Source organism: Equus quagga, chromosome 3, assembly GCF_021613505.1.
Source record: "Equus quagga isolate Etosha38 chromosome 3, UCLA_HA_Equagga_1.0, whole genome shotgun sequence".
Lineage (NCBI taxonomy): Eukaryota > Metazoa > Chordata > Mammalia > Perissodactyla > Equidae > Equus > Equus quagga.
In genome coordinates this window covers 68,140,325-68,162,638 of record NC_060269.1, presented here as the reverse complement: position 1 = coordinate 68,162,638, position 22,314 = coordinate 68,140,325, and the positions used below count along the sequence as shown (strand labels likewise).

General features: G+C 53.1%; 1 protein-coding gene across 1 annotated transcript in view; it reads left to right on the top strand.

Annotated features, from left to right (window-relative positions):
* Window positions 1–5,845: 5,845 nt before the first annotated feature.
* The window catches only part of SLC25A37 (solute carrier family 25 member 37), a 37,032-nt gene continuing 20,563 nt past the window's right edge, over window positions 5,846–22,314 (top strand). Inside the window, exon 1 of the mRNA XM_046657063.1 lies at window positions 5,846–6,203. Coding sequence (XP_046513019.1) covers window positions 5,994–6,203 — 210 coding nt within the window. The 5' untranslated portion in view covers window positions 5,846–5,993. The remainder of the gene's footprint in view (window positions 6,204–22,314) is intronic.

The window sequence follows — 22,314 nt, the reverse complement described above, 5'->3', positions numbered from 1 at the left end:
AACTGGGAGAGACATGGAGATCCTTCCTTTAGTAGAGGGTGTAGAGTAGAGGAGTGGAAAGGGCCGCGGGCTTGGGGAGATGGTTTTGGGATGGAAAGCAAGCGCCGGCTGTAAATAAGTTTACCCTATGTCCTGGTTTTCCCAGGACAGTTTCAGTTTATGCCTTCTGTCCTGGTATAATTGTTAACAGTGCCCCTTTTCACTCTCAAAAAGTGTCCTAGTCTGGGTGATAAATTATACTGTCACCGTAGCTATAAGTGATGCAGTCTCAGAGGCTGGATCTACACATGCTAATGGGATCCAAGAGGTAGGAAAAGCGAAGAGAAAAGAATGAATCTAAGTTTGTCAGCTGGTTGCCTGGTAAAATATAGGGGAAAAAAGGCAAAAAAATGGCCAATTGGAAGGAAAGATTATAAATCCAGTTTTAGATGAGAAAGATAGAGCTGGAGGGGCCTGCACACCACTGAGTGTGACCCTCTTTCACAGATAAGGGAACTGGGGCAAGAGAGATCAGTCAGGACTGGCCACCTAGCCTGCCATCCCTTTGGCAGTGCTGGCCTCTCTACCTTACTCTACTGAGTTGAACTGTGTCTCTCCAAAATTTGTGTGCGCTTGGAAACTGTGGACATGACCTTATTTGGGAATAGGGTCTTTGCAGATATAATCAAGTGGAGAGGAGGTCATACTGGCATAGTGTGGGTCCCTAATCCAATATGACAGGTGTCCTTATAAGAAGAGGGAAATTTGTACATACGCACAGAAGCCCATGGGGACAAGGTCACGTGACAATGGAAGCAGAGATTGGAGTGAAGCATCTACAAGCCAAGGAACAGCGAGGATTGCCAGGAGCCACCAGAAGCTGGGAAGGGGCGAGGACGGACCCTCCCCTAGAGCCTTTGCAGGGAGCGTGGCCCTGCCAACACCTTGATCTTGGAATTCTCACCTCCAGAACTGTGGGAGAGGGTATTTCTGTCATTTTAAGCCACCCAGTTAGTGGCATTTTGTTATGGCGGCCCTAGGACACTAACACACCATCTGAGCTTTAGGAGGCACACGAAAATGTGGGGCTGGAGCGCAGAGGAGTGGTCAGGACTTAGACAGAGCCGGGGCTGGTAACAGGAACATGGGAATGCAAGAGAAGACCAAAGGGAAGAGAAGAGAGGAGCTCCGAGGACAAGGAGGGAAGAGGAAGGAGAGGCAGAGAAGGAGGCAGGAGGCACATGGGAAGGGCAGGAAGAGAGGAAGGAATTTCAGAGGAGGCAGCAGTCAAGGGTCACACTGGAGGGGGGCTGCTTGGTGACCTTTTCAAGAGCTCCTTTAGAAAAGTGCAGGGTTAGAAACCGCTATGCAAAGCCCTCAGGAGTGAGTGCATTAAGGACTGACGGCAAGGGGAGGTCATTCTTCCAGGGACTTTGGAGGAAGGAGACAATAAGGCAATAGCTTAAGGTGTGGAGCAGAGATTTTAGTAGCCTATGGAGCAGGGAAAGGGGTCTCATCAGGCTTTGGAGGACCGAGTATATTTGTGGGAAAACGTAAGGATAAGGAAAAACTACAGATGTAAGCTGTTGTGGTGGGTGGCTAGGCAAAGGCTCACCCATGCAAACACACAGATATGGCACACCCTGCCCAGAATGTAGCCAATGCTTTGCCTCCACTGGGCCCAGTTCTCCCATGCCCACTGCCTCTGTCCAGCCCTGGGGCCTTGAGCCATCCTCTAGGGGATGGGCTCCTGAGTGTGATGGGCATGACAGCAGTGCAGAGACAGTACGGCCCCTGACGTGGCAAAGGGGCACCTGGCATTGTTGGGTCTTGTCAGCGCAAGTGCAGGGGTAGCTCTAAGGAGGATGCCACAGGTGCCCCCAGAGCAGGAGTCAGGGGCTGTCGCACGGCAGGGGGCCCAGCCCTCATCACTCAGGGCATTTGGATGCAAGCCTTAGCGCGTGTGCAAGCGTGAGCACAGGCAGACTCTTGGGAGAGAGGGCAGGTCAATTCTGCTCCCTCAACCTGCTGACTAAACTGCCAGCTCTGACCCTTGCCCACCACCCTTTGGTAAAGGAAGCCTGGTGCAGTAGGGCGGCTCTGCGTGCGCTGCGCCTGGTGGCTCCTCCTTTCCTTCCCGATTTGACGGGGCTCTGGGGTGAGGCTACCTTTTTGTCTCCATTTCTTCTTCTGTCTCCTGGGAGACACATCCCTAAGTATGGATCACACAGAGCTTTTAGGAAACACAGTAAGTAGGGGATTTGGGGGTTCCGGGACCAGATATGTACATGAGGGAGGGACCCCGCCTGTCCAGAGGCCCTCACAGCCCTCCTGACATATAAACTTAACATTAATGGGGATGTGGATGTACAATGCCAAACACAAGGAGAGACAGCACTGCCCCCCGACCCTGACACCACATCACATGGTGCTCTAGGAGACGTCTTACCAGCTGTAGTCACTCCATGGCATGGGGCTTCCTCTCTGTAGAGGAGTGCTGGGCCCAGTGTGAGACCCAGCACTGACGAAGTTCTGGGTGGAGTGTTCGTGTATCTGTGTGTTGCACTGGTGGTGGGTGGATGTGAGGGCTGGAGTAATTACTGTGAAAAAAGTAGGATTTTGGAGAAAGCTTGGACCCCTTCCCTCTGCACCCATAACTACTTTCTCTCCTCTTTCCTCCCAACACTCCAAAATCATACATACGTCACCCTGAGCTTTTATTTTATTTTTTTCTCTATTTCATTCACCTTGTGTTAAGTATCAATGTCCATGGTCAACAGATGAAGAAGCATGCCAACCGAAAGAGCCAGAGCCACACAGCCAGTGAATGGTGGAGCCAGGGCTGGAGCAGGTCTGTGCTTCCAAGTCAAGTGCTCTTCACCCATCACCCTCTCTAGCTTCCTTCCCCTTTCTAAGTGGAGTTGGCTCCCACTTGGGTTAGGATAGTATGATGACATCTTCAGAACTTCAACATTCAGGAATTTACGTAAGACTCCTGTGGAACCAGCAAGTCATTCTGAGTGTCCTGGCCCACCTCGCAGGAGAAGATCACTGCTCTGCTCCTGGGTCCCCAGGTGGCTCCCTGCTTGTTGGCAGTGTAGCAAAGTACTGCGTTATGGTGTCTGGGATGTCACTCCTCTCCAAGCAGGCCTTCTGCCGAGGTCTGGGACAGGGCTGGCTGCTGTATTGAGACAACCAGGAATGGCTTCTTTGTTACGATGCTGCTTTGCTACTATCCACAGTATTGCTGGAAGGGGTGGAGGAGCTGGGCTTCCAGGGGTAACTCTCAAATCCACACCACCCACCTGGCTTCCCAGGGGAACCTCTGCCACATCCTCAAAGATGAGGAAGCCCACCTTTTGAAGGTATGACGCTGGGATCAGGAGGCTGCCACCATCCCTGCTGCCACCCACACTGCCACAATTACCTCTTAATACCCATGAGCCTGGTGACCCGACACTGTTGCCATAGGGAAGCCACTGCCCACCCCAATTGCTCCTAACCCAGTGTCTATGACCTTGCTAGGCAGCAGAAAACATCAAAGCAGCAGGACGGTGGCCTCCGTCTCCATCCCACCTCCCATATCTCTCTAGTTGATCTAATTGGCAGAATATAATTCACATCTAGACTCCTAGCTGCAAGGGAGTCTGAGAAATGTGATTTAAAATTTTCTGGCCACTGCAGGATAAGAAGGAGTTTGAGATGAGTGCTGAGCGCCAAACAGCCATATCTACCATCTATGGGGTAAAAAGTATTGAATACTTAAAATATTCCAAAGATTTTCTAAATGGTTCTGGGCTGACATTCATTTAATGAAACAAAACAAAAATCTTATGTCTCTGAAGATTACAGGCATGTTCACATTTGCCAAGAGTCCTCTTAACTATCTAAAGGGTGACTTCTCTCCACCAATATCACCATCGCAAAGTTCAGAGGGTTTCTCCTCCATTGTGAGATTATATCCTAAAAAGAGTGATTGATTTTCATTCTTCTCACTTTTTAAATTATAAAAACAATACCAGTATTATTTGAAAAATATAGTAAAAATAGTTACCTATAATCCTACGTCACTGTCACAATGAACACTTCACTCTTTCCATGTGCATATTTACATCTTGCGAAAGTAATGTTTAGAGAATTTTGTTTTGTTTTTTCACCTAACATTGCATCATAGTCATGCCCCATATTGTTGCCTAATATAACCACAATTTTTAGTGGGTCTATAATATTTCACTAATACATGTGTCATAGTTTACTTAGCCATTCCTCTCTAGTTGAACATTTAGGTTGTTTCCAATGATTTATTACTATAAATAATACTTTGAAGAAGAGCTTCCTGCATATTCAGACTTTTATGCCACATTCTCAGAAGTGGGACAATGGGTTAATATGTACTGGTGAAAGGGTATCCATTTTTAAATGAGTATCAACAGCTTTTGCTCAACATTTCTTAAAAACCACCTTTGGCAAAAGCAGGGAAATTTTTCTCTAGCAATCACTAAACACAGCTTGTTTCTACGTGTCTATCCTTAGCACTCATCTTGGGTGCTACTAGTGGCAGTTACCAAAAATGGGGAAATGGTGCCATTGGCCTTGAAGCCTCTTCTGAGAGTGCTTACATCGCTGTCTTTCAGATCCCTGAGAGCTGCCCAGGTTGATATGACTGGAACCGTGGGCCCATGGTGAAAGCAAAGAGTGGGTGCAGCATCTTCAGGTCTCCCCACCCTTTCATATCTCAAGGCCCAGCGTTCCTGACCAGAAGCCTTCTCTGGATAAAGTGTCTGTTGCAATAGCAGCTGATCAGCTGGAGCCAAGTCTTAAGGCCCAGAATATGCACATTGAGCTGTGCAGATGCCATGCTTTCCTGGAGACTTCCAGAAACAGGTCACTCCCCTACTCTGATTCCTCCAACTTCTCCCAGATGGGGCAAGACAATATTATCTAGCTTAAAATAAAGCAGCCTGGGTTACACTTTATTTAAGAAGCCAGCGTGGGATGAACTTAAGAACTAGGAGACCAGAATCTTAAAACAGGCAGATGCAGTGCTGCAAGATTTTACTCCTGGCCACTCCGCACCCTACTGTGGGACCAGGCCTCTAAGGACCTTCCAGGCATATCAGTACAGGGAGAAAGGGCTGCAGGTGCTGACCTGGAAGGGCTCCATCCTGGTTGCTACTTACTGTCTTGGTCAGTCCAGGGCAGGGTGGATTTGGCCTCCTTGTGAGAACAAGAGGGGGAACTAATTTAGCTGTATTATGCGTTCGCAGTGAGAGAAAGAAATTTCGAATAAAAGGGTGTTCTCCCCAACGAAGCAGCCGAGTGCAGGACCTTGAGTTTTAAGTCTGTTTCCTTCACGGTAATGCCTCGTGTTGCACAAAAGGAGATGTACCACCGATATCGCGCGCCGTGTCCTCAATTGTAGAACTCCACTCCCCCGTCACGTGCGCCCCCACCCCCTCATCCGGGCACCATAACTGCTCCACAAATGACGTTCGCAGAATCTTGCCCCTCTTCCAGGCCATAGGAATGCCAAAGAGCGCTGAGCAATACTGTTTGCAAACCCCTGACCTCTGGGGGCGGGTTTCCCCCGAGCCACTGTTCCTGATCTCCCTCCAGCCCTAAGCATCTCGCCCCTGCTGCCCGACTGACCCTCCCCAGTGACCACTTCCCTGCCTGCCCCAAGCGAGGCAGCACCACCCTCAAGGTGGTACAACTTCCCGGGACACCCCAACGTCTCCTCTCGCCCCCGTCCGGTTGCTTGGAAATTGCACCGGACCGTGACGTCACACAGGGAGGCGGGTCCCCACTGTCGCGCACACCAATGGTGCGGCCGCGGCCGGCCTCTTCTTTTCCAGTGATTGGTGTCTCGGGCCCCTCTGCTCCACCCCAGCCCGCCATGGCGTCAGGCGCCGCAGCACCGGGGAGGTGGTTCCCACTTTAAGAAGTGAAGTTTTTCGTCCCCTCCCCCTCCCTGCCCACCTCCTGCAGGCTCCCGCGCCCCGCGGAGCTGGCGGATGGAGCTACGCTGCGGCGGCGTAGGGAGCCAGGCTGTGGGGCGCAGGATGGATGGGGACAGCCGAGATGGCGGCGGCGGCTGCAAGGACGCCGGGTCGGAGGACTATGAGAACCTGCCGACCAGCGCCTCCTTATCCACCCACATGACAGCCGGAGCGATGGCTGGGATCCTGGAGCACTCGATTATGTACCCGGTAGACTCAGTGAAGGTGAGGCACGAAGAGACTTTAGGGACGGAGCGAGCAGAGAGGAGAGCGCGCGCGCGTGCGTTTGCATCCCGCGCAATAGCAGCCTGGGCCAGCGCCCCGAAACCACGCTTTCCTCGCTGCAGCAGCGGGCGTGGGGCGCGGCGCCCTGGGTCTCTCCCGGAGCTACCGCGCGCCACTGGATTGCACCACGCCGCTCCTTCCGCTGCGCGCCTGGGCCCTGGGGGTGTCCCCCGAGCCCACGAGGGTGCTCCAGCCAGCGCTCCGCACCGCCGCTCCCGCCGAGTTCCCGGCCCGGGCTGCTGGCGGCGCTGCGGCCAGGGAGGAGAAGTGGCGAGCGCCGGTGGCCTCGGTGACGGCGGCAGGGTTCCAGAGGGAGGTGATCGGTGCAGCTTTGCACAGTCTTACCACGTCTGCCCTCGCAGTCCGAGGGTTTTGGGGTCCCAGTTCGTCGCGGCTCCTGCTAGCGCGCCCGGTGTCCGAGCCGCGGCGAGAGGAGTCCGCCGGCCGGTGGGGGTGGCCGAGGCTGCCCACACGTGCGCCGTTTCCGAGGGAGCTCGCCTCGGGGGAAGCGCTAACCATGCTCGTGCTGAGAAACGTGGCCCGGCCGGCTCGCGCCCTCGGGCCCAGGAGTGTGGCTTCTGCTCCCCCGGTGTTTGGGGGGCGTGGAAGTGGCAGGGGTGCTCTTGGCTCTTGGCAGCTCTCTTGGGGGTAACGGTTCAGTGACGGCCTCTGCGATCACCTTTTCTCAGGGTTTCTGCACCTCTAGCCCTGGAGTTCGGGCAGCCTAGGGGCAGCGAGACTGCGGTGACATTTGCCTTCTCTTTCCCTTGTAGGGAGGCGGTCAGGCAGCAGAGCTCGTGCTGTGCAGCCCTGACGTGGGTCGTGTCGTAGACACTCAGTTTGCCCTGCATTTCCCCAGGGAGTTCTGAGTGCACTTCTGTAAGGAGGCAGCTTTAGCCAGGGGATTCTGCTTGAGCTGCCCTGTGTCAGCCTGTTCAGGACAGCGAATGGCCAGAGCAGAGAGTGGCGCAGGGAAGTAATAACTGGTGTTGACACACTGCTCTTTTATAGGCGTAACTCATCTAATTCATACAGCAACTCTGGGGAGTCACGGATGAAGAAACTGAGGCACAGAGAGGCGAACTGATTAGCCTGCCCAGGCTGGTACTCCTGCACCTCTGACTCCAGCCCTAGTGCTTTGGGAGGTTTGGGGGTCTCTAGGCAGGGCCCACAGAGCTCTCCACCAGCACCTGTGTCTTGTTGCTGATGCTGGCCAGCAGGAGCAGGGTGAAGGCCAGACTGTCTGATGCAGAGGGTTTCCCTGCCATGGGCAGCTCCAGCAGAGCTGGCAGTCAGGGCTGGACAGGCACCAGTCCCGTGAGAGAAAGTGTGGGCCTTCGCAGTAAGCTAAGCCCGTCTTTGATCGTGCTGCTGGGCCTGAGCCATCAGCAGCCCTTCTGGCTCCCCAGTGTCCCAGCGCGGAGTTAGATGAACCGTCCCTGCCTGCCAGGGTTCCAGAGGGCGTCGGGGAGATCTCCTGTCTTAGGTTTTCAAAGCTCCTCCAGGAAAGACCCTGGGCACACACCAGGTGGCATCTGTAGAGGTAAGAATCCTTCACATGTAATAAAATTCCCCATGTTTGAAGCTGTCGTCTCAGGTGCCTTGGCCAGAGTGTGGGGCAGTTAGGATCAGGGAGATGTCATTTGAGCAGGCACCAGACGCACTGGGTCGCAGAGACGAATGTTCCATCAAGGAACGACCGTACACCACTTCCCCAGCCCTGGGCTTGTTGCTGTGAGTTTGGTTCAGAGCATCATTTTAGCTTATGCTTAGGATTACAAATAATTAGTCATGCCTTTTGAGCTCCCTATGACACTCTAAAGATGCATTTGTCTCACAGGTTTAAACTGTGTAATCTGTGTAGTTTCTTCCTGACACCCCCCCCCCCCCGCCCCGAGTCGTTGGTGTGTTTTGGTGCAGACGTCACTGTGTACTTAGTATTACCCTCCGTAGCAGCTCTCACCTGTGGACAGGTTAGCGGGGTGTGAGGTTAGCGGGGTGTGTGTGGTAGGAGGAGCTGGTCTGGCTGTCCTGGACAGGTCGCTCATCTTGTGGGGCCTGACTGTAAGATGAAGGCTTGGTTTAGCTGATCAGTGAGGTCTTCTAGGTTCTGGGATTCCAACTCTGACCCCAAATAATGACCCTTAGGGATTCTTCTGTTTTTGAGCACGCAGGTTTGGTTTTAAAGCATCTCTCCTTTTTCACTACTACTTTGTGGAAGGGGTAGCAAGGATTATTCTTTTTATCTTTTCAGCTGAGACAACAGGCATAGAGAGAGTTAAGCGGTGTGAGCCCTGTGGCATGACCCCAGGGAGGCTGCAGCGGAGCGCCAGGGTCTGCCCAGATCAAGACAGTTGTCTGTGCCAATATCAGGGATGCATCTGTGCTTCGGTGCTGGAAATGCTTCACTTGGGGAGACCTCACTGTGTTCTTCGTAAATATTTTGGATGATAGTGATTGTGCGTAATGGAGTCTGGAGCCCTGGGTTGGGTTTCAAGCCTTGCCCCCAGCTTGCTTCATCCTTAGGCGCCTATCTGTGCCTTCCTTGTGTCACTGTAAGGTGGGGCTGTGGACCAGTTCAGTGTTTCTCCCCGTTTTTAACATGTCCCCCTTTCTGTGAACACAGAACACCCATTGTCCTCTTTTATATTACGTGAAATGTCAAATAATTGTAACAACTGAAGCCAGATAAATGTAAATCATATCTTGAGAGAAAATAAGTTTTCTTTGATTTTATAAGGCGCACATTTTTAACTTTGATCTTGTGCAGTTAAACGAGAGCGTTGGGTGGGCCTGCTTTTCCCGGTTTTTCTATCCTAGACAGTTGTGGACCAGGAGCTCAGCGCTGCTTACTTTCAGCCCTGAGCCTGACGAGCTGCTTGGTTTTGTGGTCATAAGTGCAGGAAGCTACCCTTGCTAAAGTTTAAAATTATAATATTAAATATGCTTTCCCAGGAAATCCCATCCCACCCCCCAATGTCACTTTAATGACCAGCGTTTTTCAGACTGTGTGTTGTGACCCATTAGTGCATTCAATGTTTTAAAAAAGACGGATTGGTGAGAATACAAAATACAAGCAGGCGTGGCATGCAGCAAGGAGCAGGAGTGCTCCGTGAACTTCTGTTTGGGTTGTATGTGTGTGTGTGTTCCCTGGCTGGCTGTGTAAATGCGCTTCTGGCTGGGCGTTGTGGCCAAGAAAGTATGCAAAGCGCTGAACCCAGTGATCACTAATGTCCCTCGAGCTCCAGCAGCCAGCAGCCTGCGATTCTTGAATGCGTGTCTGAAGACCTTTGGCAGCTCTTCTGCTCCTTCCGGTCTTCCTCCGTCAGTCCCGCGGTGGTGGGATGTGAGTGCTCCCTGATCTGGAAAGGGCCATGTACTGGGAGCCTTGGCTGCATGTTTTCTCCACCAGTTCTGAGCCTCCGAGGTGGTACCAAGGGAGAGAGCCCTTGGTAGCAAATACTTGTTCCTTTCCAACTGGGCCTGTGCAGCAGGCTTTCCGTGGGCCTCTTCCTGCTGCTCCAAGTGGCAAGTGGCGTGGTCGCCTAGACCAGCGTAGGGGGTGGATGTGAGAACCCCTGGTCCGGAGCGCTCAAGACTGCGGGGAGAAAGCCAGGTGGGTGGAGGAGGAAATTCCAACCAGATTAGGCACACCACTGGTAGACCGGGCTGAGTCCCGTGGCGGTGAAAGCAGGAGCAGAAGGAAACAGGAAAGATTTGAAGCGAGGGAACTTCCGCTGACCCTTTCACAGCCCTTCTCTTTCTTTGCTTGTGGGGAACGCTGTCCTTTAACTCTGCTGGGGGCAGCCCTCCCTCCTGGCCAGAGTGGGAAGGGATGGCAGGCACCTCTTGTGGACAGCTGAGCCTGGCCCTCTCTGGGCGCTGGTGGGTGCTGAGCCACTTGGAAGCCTTGAGGTGGTCTTGGGGCTTTGGTGGCTGGCCCTGCTGAGCTCTGAGCAGCAGTGAGCCAGGCAGGTGGCAGGGCGGCCCAGCACTCCTCACCTTCTGAGTTTGCTCCTCATGGTCCCCGCAGTGCAGGCGGACTGGTAGGAAGGGTGCTCTGGGGGTGAAGGCAGCTGCCAGAGTCCCCTCCCACCCACTTCAGCGCTCTTGAAACAAAGTACAGTACAGTCGATGCCATTCAGCGTCAAAAGGGCGTGAAATCCCAAATTGCTCTAGTTCCTGCAACAAAATTATAGTGATTTTTCTGTCTCCCTTCCCGTCTCGTCTCCTTCAGATCCCTCCCCTCCCTTCTTTGCTGTCCTTCTTCAGGGGGAGGTGCTTCTCTAAAAGGTGGATTTGGGAGGGGCAGGGGTCAAAAGAGGGGTCCTCTGGAACTTCTGTCCTCTTCTGTGTGAGGTGAATTCCCAGGCCTCCGCTGACAGCCCGGGCGGGCGGGATCTGCGCCCTGCAGGCCTGCGGGCTGGAGGGGTGGGGGCGGGGATCTTACCCAGCCTCAGAGTGAGCACTTGGCCCCCACATGGCCACTTCCCTGCCTGCCGCTGGCCCCCTCTGCCCGGAAATGGGGGAGGGGGAGACTGGAGCTCCAAGGACTGTAGTGGGCAGTGAAGGCGGGCTCGGGCCCTCAGGAGGGGAGGCACTTCGGGCTTAATGTGGGATTTAACTGGCAGCGTTGTTTAAACCACACAGAGGAGTCACGTGGGGCTGGGGGGTGTCAACGTGGAAGGGAGGGTGTTGCTGGTTTCCCTTGGGCACGTTGTAGCTCCCTGTGGCCACCTCACTCACGAGGGCTTTTGTCCCTGCTCTTTGGAGCAGTGACTGACGTCTGGCCTTGAGTCCCACTGTCCCTGTTTTTCAGCTTGGCTTCTTGACACCCCAACTTCAGGAGGGTTGCCTTTCCCTGACCACCGGACGAACTGACCTGTGCTGAAGCCTTTGGCGGTCTCTCTGGAACTGCAGAACCTTCTGGCCCTTTTCTTCTCTCTCTTGGTACCCCACCTTTCCTTCTCAAAGGATTTTCTTCTCCGTTTGCTTTTGCTCTTCGGCGAGCTGTCTGGCCCATCGGTGCTGGCGGAGGCGCAGCCCCGCGGTGGGGTGCGGGCCCTCCTTCCAGTGGGCCTGGTGTGGCCTTCGCCGCCTGCCCTCCTCCCTGCCTCCCCTGGGAGTGTCCACAGCTGACAGCTTTCCCAGGAGGGAGGCAGCTCATCACTTTGTCTGTGTCTAACTGTGCACCGTCCCTCGGGCTCCCAGGAGCTGGGTTTCCTCACCCCAGAGGACTGTCTGTGGAGATTCAGGTCCCAGTCTTTGACTTACTGTTGGGCAGGACACTTGGCTCTTCTGAGTTCTAATTTCCTTATCTGTAAGATGCAGATACTAATTTTCTTCCTGCTTGCTCTCTCCTGACCCAACTTTCTATTGTTTCCTTCTCCGTATTTTTTCGTCATACTCTGTGGAAGTTCCTGGTAACAAGCTCCCTTCCATCCTCGCCCAATGTTCCTTCCACCTCCCTGTCCCGATAGAAACCCAGCTCTTCTCCTGAGGCCACCACTTCCCTGAGGCCCCTCAAGCTAAGATGATTCCCATCAGCTCAAACCCAGGCACCTTTGGGCCGGGGGTAGGGGTGGGGCCACTGCCCTCTCTCCGTGACTCAACTGCCCTCTCGTCCACCTCTCCTTCCCCTTCTAGGCTCTCCCGCCATGCGCTTCCACCAGCATCAGTCGCTGTTCTCTCTCTGTCATCCCTTCTCCTCAGATTCCACCTGAGAGGCGGAGAGCAGGATGGCATGGACCCTTGAGCTATACTGCGTGGACAGGTCCAGTTCCCACCTGGGTGTGACTTGGGCAAGATTCCTTACCTCTCTGTACCCAGTTTCCCCATCGATAAAAAGGAGAAAAGATGGTATTGCTGTCCCGAGTGGCTGTGCGATTTCAGTCCTCGGAGCACGTGGAACAGTGCCACTGTGGCGTGAGTGCTTTCTAGGTGTCAGCCCTCCTGCTCCTGTCTCTTCACTGACACGATCACGGTCACCGTCCCTTGTTCTCTGTGGGCTTTGGTGTCTGGCTCACAGACTGCTTCTCCACCACCAATCCTGTCGTCACCCTGACAATGTCCCCTCTCGGTCCCCAGCCAACTAACGTCCGAATCGTCTCTGTCCCTCCCTCAGGTTGATGGCGTTTGCCTCCGTGGGGTCTTGTCCTCACCCAGGACCTTTCTGCCTCTGAAATCTGAAACTCGGACACCTCATAACCTGGCCACAGCTTTCTCACGGTCACGCTGTGCTGGGTCTCCTGCCTCTTCCGTCCCCTCTCAGCCCGTCCCTGTCTTCCTCATCTCACCTGGAGACGGTGGCCCATCACTGCGGCTGCTCTCGGGCCCTCAGTTTCTCTGCCTTTGGTTCTTCTGTTACTAGCCTGCCCAAACCCTGATCCTGGACAGCCCGTCGGCCCAGTGGGCAGCCGCACTGCTGCTCTCCTCCTCCACGGCTGCTTCCCACCACGCTCTTGCTCCTTAAGCCTCCACCCCTCCCCTCCTCTCAGCCTCGTGTGCTTCCTACTTCATAGAGAAACCAGGACCTTAGTCAAACGCATCTCACTGCCACGGTCCTTCCACTCGAGTGCCATCCCCTGTCCTCCTCCTACATAAGGTAAGAGGGTCCTTCCTTCCTCTAAGGTGAACCGGCGGGCGCAGGGAAGGGCGCTGTGTGGGCATCACCCACCTACACCTGGAGTTGAATCCTGTCCACACTGGGAGCACATTACTTGACCTCTCTAAGCTCAGTTTCCTTGTCTGCAGAGCGGGCATATTAGTATCTACCTTATAGGGTTGTTGAAAGAATGAAATGAGGGAGGTGAGTAGGCATTGCTGCAGGGTCTGGTGCATAAGCTCTCAATACATGGTCATGGTGGTGGTTATTTTGCTCATCTCTTTCTTGACTAATCTAGTTCCAGTATCTTTAGCCTTCCCTCCCATTGGTTCCTTCTTAAAAGCGTTTATAGCTTCTTAACTTGTCCTCTCTTAAATAACAAAAAACCCCAGACCTCTCACCTTGACCTGTGTACCCTGAGGGGTTTTTCTCCTTAAAATAACAAATGTTAGGAACCGATGTTGACAGTGGTCTTTACTTCCTCACCTTGTCAACCCTCAGGCCTCAGGCTTTTGCCATCGCTCTGCTGAGCCTCAGGGAGGCTGCTGGTTAGGATCTCTGGCAGCCTCCTGGGCTTCCTCAGAATTCTGCCCTCCACCCTCTTTCTTCCCTCAGGACGCACGTCGCACTTTCTGCCTGGGTCCTGATGACTCCCATGTGGCAGGTGGGTGTCTGGTCCCGTCTCTCAGGAGCTGGGTATCCTGTTGCCTTGCAGACTGATCCACTTGTCTACCTTGGTGTCTGGGATGTCCAGCGTGGACCCCTGACCTCCCCTCGGGCGTGCCCTTCGGCCTGGGCCCCCTCCCTCAGAAAGTTGGTCATGGCCTTAGCTTTTCTCCCGCCCCTGGCCACTCAGGCCCTCCCCATATGCTTCCAAGTCCTGTCTGTTTCTGCATCTGTAACACCTCTTGAAGTTGCTCTCTTCTCCCTCCCACTGCTGCCGCCTTGGCTCAGGGCCCTCTGCCGACCCCTCTTCATGGCTGCTCCCCTGACCACCGAGTCACGGTTGAGTACCCCCCTTCCCTCTTGCCAGCCCTGATTTGTTTTTCTCCACAGCGTTGTTACCTTCTAACACGTAATTCCATTTACTTGTATATTGTGTATATATTTTGTTTATATTATTTATGTTGTTGATGGTCCGTCTCCCCTCATTCAATTGTAACCTCCCAGTGGGCAGGAATGTTTTGCTCTTTTGGTCTCTGGTGGGTAGCCATTTTCAGAAACCCTCCCTGGCGGGTACATGTGCTCAGTTAAGTATTTGTTGAGTGAGTTACCGCAAATGTTGTGTAGCTGGCCCCGCTCACGCCCCCTGCAGCACCCTCCAGCCTCCTGGCTGCCTGCAGTTTCTCTTCTTCGTTTTTTTTTTTTTTATAGTTTTCTTTTTCTTTCTTTGTTTTTTTTGAGGAGGATTAGCCCTGAGCTAACATCTGCCAATCCTCCTCTTTTTGCTGAGGAAGACTGGCCCTGAGCTAACATCCATGCCCATCTTCCTCTACTTTATATGTGGGACACCTACCACAGTATGGCGTGCCAAGTGGTGCCATGTCCACACCCGGGATCCAAACTGGCGAACCCCGGGCCACTGAAGCAGAACGTGCGAACTTAACCGCTGCGCCACCGGGCCGACCCTGCGGTTTCCCTTCTTAAATAGAGGAGAGCGACGATGCCCGTCGGCCCACCTTCCAGGTCTACTTAGTGCATCTGGGAAGAAAAGGCAGCCGGGTTGGCAGGCGACACAGTTGACAAAGCATACAGCTCTCTGCAGCTGTCAGATCATGTGTTTATTATCAAACTGGGATCCTCTTTGGGGGGAGGTGGGCTGCCTGCAACAGGAAGTCTACCCTGTTCTCCACCAGGCCGCAGAGCCTGCGGGGCTGAGGGGCAGCTCTCGTGGCCATGGCTCATCAGGGGTGTCTCTCCCTGCCTCATACCCCTAGCTGTCCCCGTGGCCTGCAGAGTAAAGCGGCACCACCTCGCACACAGACCCAGACTCTCCCCTCTGACTTGTCCACCAGGTGTGGCATGTCAAGGTATTCTGTGACTGTTGGTTGAATGAACAAAGGCACAGTTGTTTTAAAGAGATGTCAGGGCTGGCCCGGTGCCATAATGGTTAGGTTCGTGTGTGCCACTTCAGGGGCCCAGGGTTCTCAGGTTCGAATCCTGGGTGCAGACCTATGCACCGCTTATCAAGCCATGCTGTGGCAGGCGTCCCACATATAAAATAGAAGAAGATGGGCATGGATGTTAGTTACCTCAGGGCCAATCTTCCTCAGCAAAAAGAGGTGTGCAAAAAAAGTGCTTTAAAACCTGCTATTAAACAAATGTTAGTTTTTATTTTGTTTTGCATTGATTTTAAATCCATAATGTATCTTGGCTACAAAAAGCCATTCTCAGTCCTTTTGTTTGTCCTTTTTCTGTGGTGGAACCTGCAGGCCACAGTTATACCCTGACGAGGCTGTTAACCCGTCTGGCCACCCACCTCATTCATTCCACGCTTCCTGAGCGCCTGCCCTGCCAGGCTCTGTGCTAGACGCTGGGCAACAAAAATAAGTCCTGGCCCCTGTCCCCAGGGCAGATGCCCTATAAATAGACCCTGAGCTTGGGCAACAGGCTTGGCTCCCTTGGAAGGGAAGAGTGGCCCAACTCAATGTTTACTTTCCAGTGGACACAGGCCCGGGGAGTCTGGACTCTGGAGGCTCAAGCTGCCATGTTGAAGGTCCGGAGCTGCTGGGAGCATCACTCTGGGCTCCTTTACTGGGCCCTCTGGGATTGGCTCCTCTCCTGGAGGACACAGTGGCCCTCAGTTGTACAAACCCCCGCCCCCTCTTCCTCACTCCTGAGGTGGTTAGTCATTCTGGAAGCTGAAATTGGCTCACAGAAGGTGCCTTTGAAAACATCCCCCACCCTACCAGTAACGGGAAGGGCCGTTGTCTGGTCACTAAGAGGTGTTATGGTTTCACGTTCATGTTTTCCCTCTGAAGAGAAAACAACGTGTTGAAATAGAGAGAAACCCCAGCAGCAGCTTGGTTGGAGCAAGAGTTGCATAACAGGTTTAGGAAACGTCTGGCCATTGTGGGTCAAGTTGAGGGGCTGCAGCTTCGTGTCACCAAGTGCACCGCCCCTGGGTCCACCAGTCTCTGGGTCCACTGGACACATCCAGTGAGAGACTCAGAAAGCTGTGGTACCCTGAGGCCTCCTGGCAAAAGCCCCTGGCCTGATCTTTCATTGTACCAACAGCTTTTGCTCCTGGCACGGCCATAAAGGCTACGTTTGAGATGCTGCTGTGGGCAGGGGCTGGGGAGGGGTGTGTGTGTCAGATTTGTACTGGTGCTGAGGTCCTTAGGGAGGGCACAGAATGGGTGGGGTGGGAGGGAGGGAGGCCCCATGAATTTAAATCCTGGTCTTCCCATTAACCAGCTTTGAAATCTTGGGTGAGTTGTTTCTCTGGGCTAGTGTCTCCTTGTCTAACAGACTAATATTGTCTCCCAGACTAATAGCATCGGCTTACCTATTGGATGGGGCTGTTGAGAAGCTCAGGTGGGACCACGTTTGTGGGTGGCTTTTGAAAACCTTGACGTGCCCAGCTAATGACGGATTGTGTCAGAGGCAATGTGCTAGACGGTTCAGTCAACGGCACGGGCTTCGGGGCTGCCTGGTCAAGTTACTGAAACCTCTCTGGGCCTTATTCTTCTCATCTGTAAAATGGGGGTAAGAACAGGACCCCCCCTCAGAGGGTTGCTCTGAGAGTTAATTGTGATACACCTGAAGTGTTAAAAAATGGTGTCAGATTCCTGGTAAGCACTCAATTAATAGTAGCTCCTCGTATCATTTCCGAAAGGGTTGTTACTCGAATGCCTGGTTGTGCTGTGTTGCTGTTGGAACTATATATTGCAATATTTTTATATTGTTTCCACCTCTAGTCTGTCATTTGATCCTCTTAGCTCTCCTTTGAAGGTGGGAGAAGGCGTGTGCTGTTTCTCATTTCATGGATGAGAAAACTGAGCTTCAGAAAAATAACATGACCTGGAGCTTGGGCCTCTTGCTGCTACACCAGCGCTGAAGGAGGAGAGTCAAGGAGGGGAATCAGGCGGGAGCAAGTGGGTGAGGTGCTGGCTGCAGACTCGGATGTTCAGGACGGCAGAGCCCTTGAACTGGGTCCTGAGAGAGGAGGTGATGGGGCCCCCACTGCATTTTTGGGAGGAGGAAACTGGAGTTGAGGGAGTGCCGTCAGGAAATCAAAGTGTGGCACAGAACACAGGGCTTTAACATATAGGTAGGAGTTTCCTGGTCAAATACTCCAGTATGGAGGGCAAGGGGATGCTAACAAACGGTTCTCGCCATAGGGTATTTTTGGCTCTGTCTTTTCTCTCTGGAGCAAATTTTAGCTGCTGTGGCACCTTTTCATTTCAGCAGGGAGTTGGAGTTGGGCTCAGTGTAGCGATCTGAGTCTGGACTGGCCTGAAGAATCCCCCTCCAGACCACGGCAGAGAAGTGGCCGTTGAGAAGAGCTCTGCATCGTGGTTCCTCCATCTGCTGGGGCTGTGGTGTCTCGTCTCCAACGGGGAGGGGTGACAGTACCTGTCTTGCCTCCCTTTCAGGTCTGCTTATTGCATGTAGTAAGAAAATACAGCCAGGTTTGCAGTCAACAAACCTGTATACTGTTTAAAAAGTATGGCGCTCTCTGCAGATGCCAGGTCATGGTATTTGTTATCAAACTGGGATCCTGTTAAAGGGATAAGGTTAGCGCCTTGGAATGGAAAATACAGGCTCCTGTTCCAGTGACTGTAGGATTGCTGCGGCTGCGTGGCCTCGGCCACTTAACCTCTCTCCTTACACAGCATCTCCCATCTGTTAAGTAAAGACCAAGGTGGCCGTCTGCCGCCACCTCTTTGCCTGGGTAATGAGGAAGAGCCATTGTACCCCGAGCATGCTGAGAAATCCGTTTACACTTGGTACTGTAGGACCAGCGATGAGTGGAGCTGTGCACAGCTACTGTGATGGAGGCTAGTGAAGGGCTGGCCCCCTTTGGGGGGTAGCATGTCCCCAGGGTGGGTAAGGGCACCTTGGTCTCTGGAGGGTTATCATTTCACCTGCTCACTTTTACTTCTCAGTGAGTCTGCCCCCTTGAGTGCCAGTCATGCGGCTGGGGATGAGGCCAGCGGCTCCTGTCCTGAGCGTGTCCATGTGGGTCTGCACTGCTCTTTCCCCTGTCCCTCCTGGCTCTGGCGGCCTTGTGTGCTCATGACCGCTGACGTAGAAAAGTAAGTGAGGAAGGAGGTAGGACACAGATGCCTTTGTCTAGGGTCCCGGGTCCTCCTTCCCTCCCGCTGCCCACATTGAGGGTTTTGCTGCCACCTTGCCTTGCCCCGGGCCTGGCGGTAGACGTGCAGGGTGGGTGCCGGCAGCTGCAGCAAGCTTCCAGCCAGGCCTGCTGGGGACCAGAACATGCTGGGCACTGCCTCTGACTCGCTGTGCTCTACTCCCCTGGGATAGAGGATGTCCCACGGTGTCCTGGGGCTGCCTTGAGCCTGGATAAAGGAATAGGGTGGTTGGCTGATGATAAGATCCAAGAAGTCAGATCAGAGAGGCGAGGAAGCCTTTCCCAAGGAAAGAAGATGCCGGTGTGTGCATGCGCGTGTGCGAGGGTGGAAGAGGTGAATGCAGGGTGTGTCTTGAACTGAAGAACCGAGACGGTCTCTTTCCTTAGTCACTGTGTCCATGACTGCTTTGCTAAGTGTTGCCTTGTGTCAGCCTGGTTCATCGAAATGTCTCTTCCAAGGAAGTGTTGAAAGGCATTTGTGAAAATGCAACTTCATCCCCTGGACTTCACTGAATGGCTAAATTAATTAAGGAATGGGGCATATGGGGTGTGACCATGCGTGCTGGGCACCAGAGAGCCGGGAGACTGGACACCTCTGAGGTCTCTCCCCGGAGGTCCCTGTTGGCAGGGAGCACAGACGTATCGATGAATCCTTCATTGGTGGAGGGGTGGCGCGCCTGTCCTCAGGGACCTGGCTCTTGTCGGGTGGGGTCAGGGAAGGGCCCCTTGAGGAAATCGTATCTCAATATCCCTGTCTAGACCGAAGGAGACCTAGATGTTAGAACAAAGCCATGGGATTCTCTCCATCCCCTAGAATGTCACGACCTAGTCCCTGAGGTGCCTGGTGAGTCTCAGGACATCTGCACTCCTGACACACTAATTTTGGGGTTGTGCTCTGAGCCTTCTGACCGCGGTATCAGCTGAGAAAGTTTCTGTGGTTTGGGGTCACCCCACCGGGGCCTCCAGGTGGGACCTACCCCCGTGTTCTGAAATTTCTTCTTCTTCTTCTCCCCACTGTTCTGAAATTTTAATTCCCTATTTGGCCACCAAGCGACTGCCTGGTGGCTTGCAGGGAAGCCCAGCCTCCTCCCTGGGTGGGAGCTTGCACTGCAGAGCTCAGGACCGGAGGAGGGCGGGAATGAAGAGGAAGGGAGGAGAGCTGTCATATCAGAGGTATTTCTGCTCATAATTGGTTTATAATTAATGGATGGCATTAATGGCAAGTGCCAGCTGGAGCAGCGGCCAGATAACTGGCTAAAAATTAAATACAGTCATGTGATTGTGGAGGTTTAGGGTTTGCCTGAGTGACCTTTACTGGCCCAGGTCGCAGTTTGTAGGGTGACGAGCGGGACTTGACAAACAGTATAGGTGACCACTGTGCTTTCTGAAGGACAGAGATCTCTCTCGAGCCCCGTAGAACTGGGACCTGTTCTTGACCTCAGATTCGTGTGTCATTCCTTGTCTCTTGTTAAAGGCAGCTGTGTAGCTGAGCACGTTTCCTGTCCTCTCTTCCCTCAGCCTCTCCCTCTCCTCAGGAGCCCCTGTAGAGCAGAGGGCTCAGTTTCTGGCGCTTGGCTGTCAGCCGCCTGCTGATTTTGACAAAGGGCCTGAAACTGGGCTCTGGAGGGGTTTTCTCCCGGCGTCTGTATTAGTCCGGGGTTTAGACAGAAGCTCCTGGATCTCGAAGCTTCTGGAAACTGAGATTTCTCTCTCCAAAAGGCCAATCTAGTGACGTGGGCAAGAACTGGCCAAGCCCAAGGCCAGCCCTCTGTTTCTGTGTCTGTGGATCCCCTGGCACAGGAGGTCTTTGTTACTAAATCTGTTTGCTGGGTGTTTTGAAGGAGGACATGTGTGGGCCTTTTTCAATGTCACTAGACAATGCTGAGCTGTTACCCAGAAAAAACAGTGGGGATAGAAGCAGACATTTGATCTGGTTGAAGTTAACGCCGTGGAGAATGCCCTGTCCGGGGAGAAGGGTTGTCATCAAGAGAGTTAAAAACCTAAAGTGTGAGTGAGACTAGAGAGCTCTCTTAGAGTGTAATTGTGTTTGCAATTTTTTTTCCCCTTGAATCCTGGCTTCTCAGACCATCCCCGAATTAACGTCCATGTATTTATGCAGGCCGGGGAGGTGAAGAGCTCAATGAACTTGCTTAGAAAATTACTGAAGATGTATAATTAGCCCTTAGAGTGTCAAGAGTATCAGCTTCAGAAATGACTTTCCATTGTAAAAACAACATAACAAGGAAAAATTGACAAGTTGAAATGACTCTTAGCTTCCAAAAAACTCTTTCAACTTTCAGAAGGAGTTGGAACTGGTCTGTCACGAGGGGCCCCTCTCTGTGACGTTTCTGACAGCAGCAGGTCCCTTCATCCTTGGGGTTGGCGCCGTTCCCTCCGCAGACTTCCGAGAGTGAGCAGCTGATGCTGCTTGCCCTGACCTTGGATGAGAATTCTCGCTTCAGCATAGATACAGAGAACAGATGGGTGGGTGCTAGAGGTCAGAGGGGCGGGAGGAGCAGGAAAGGGGGAAAAGGACACATGTACGGTGACGGATGGAAACTAGACTTTTGGTGGTGAACACAATGGAGTCTGTTCAGATGTGGAAATATAATGATGTACACCTGAAATTTATATAGTAGTATAAACCGAGGTGACCTCAGTAAGGAAAAAAAGAGTTCTCGTTTTAAACTTCCCTTGAGAGTCTCTTCCAAGGGTCTTTTGTATTTTCTGATATTCCAATCATAAGAAAGTTTCTGAAATTCTTTCAGACCCTAAAAACCGAAAGTTACTACGAAGCTGGACTTCTACCAGAAGCTGCTTTAAATTGAAAACAGATTTCTGATCTCTGTCAAGCTGAGTTTAAGGCACGGAGGAGCTTTGTCAGCCCAGTACAGGCCACTCAGGGCATTCTTGAGTGAGGAGGGCAGGGAGCGAGACATGGAGAATCGGGCAAAAGTGGAATCTTTCTGAGTATGTGCATGTGTAACGTTTATATTTGCGTTTTAGGATGAATTGTACTTCGCTCAGGTGACCAGAGGCCCACTGACTGAGTGGCCCTGGGAAAACAATTTACAGATCTGAGGTTTGGTTTTTTCGACTGTAAAATGGCAAGACGGAGTTAAAACGAAATGGTCTCTTAGGAGGCTTCCAGTTCTAACATTTCTGCTCCTTCTGTCTGGGGGGCAGTGTAACTCTTGGGCACCCTCTTTGACTTTGAATGTGAAGTATAGACTTACAAGCTCTTCTGCCTTGAGGAGGAAGCTGGGAAGACCCCCGCTCTGGAGTTGTACCCGGGGGCTAAGGAGCAGGGAGAGGAGCAACCCCTGATATGCTCTTTGGGGCTCCTGTATCCCAAGTGCCTGCCTAGAAATCATAGTTTGTTTAATTTACTTGAAACCTCCAACCACAACACTTAAAGACTGCAAACTGCTCATTCAGGCAATTCCAGACATGCAGAATGGCCACAGCCCCCCCGCCCTGGAATCAAGGGGAGACGTGTAGCAGATGCTTCTGCAAGGCCCTGTTTATAGCTCTCTGACTCCTTCCTGCCAGGGACCTTTGACAAGTTCACTACCAGGAAGCTGAGTCATCCAGGGGTCAGCCCACGTGGCCAGGGTCACCCTGCGTTGCCAGCAGCACAGATTGGGTTAGCCCAGATGGCCAGAGCGTTTTGGGGAGCGTTGGTGGGCATGCTGGGGTGAGGGGAGCTGCTCCTCACTTTGGGAGGCTCATGGTGGCAGGACACCCTGACTCCCCATGGTCTGAACTCCCTTTAGATTTCACAGTGAGAAAGATTCTCTTCCTCCATTCATTCACCTCACTTCCCACACCCGCTTCTTCTCCTTTGTTCACAAATCCAAGGCAGGAGGTCAGGACTAAGCAGCATGAAACACAGCATGAAGGATAAAAACGACGCTCCTGGGCCACGGTTTCGAGGGCTCAGCACGGGCCCTGTGTCCTTTCACCTCTTTCCAGACTCATCTCCTTGTGCTCAACAGGCTGCCAGTGAAACGACCCTTCTCAGGGCCTTGGTCCACATCCCACCTGCCCCTCCCTGCGCCCCCAGGCAGCCCTCCGCCCCTATGCTCCACCTCCCTGCGCCCCCAGGCAGCCCCCTTCTCCTATGC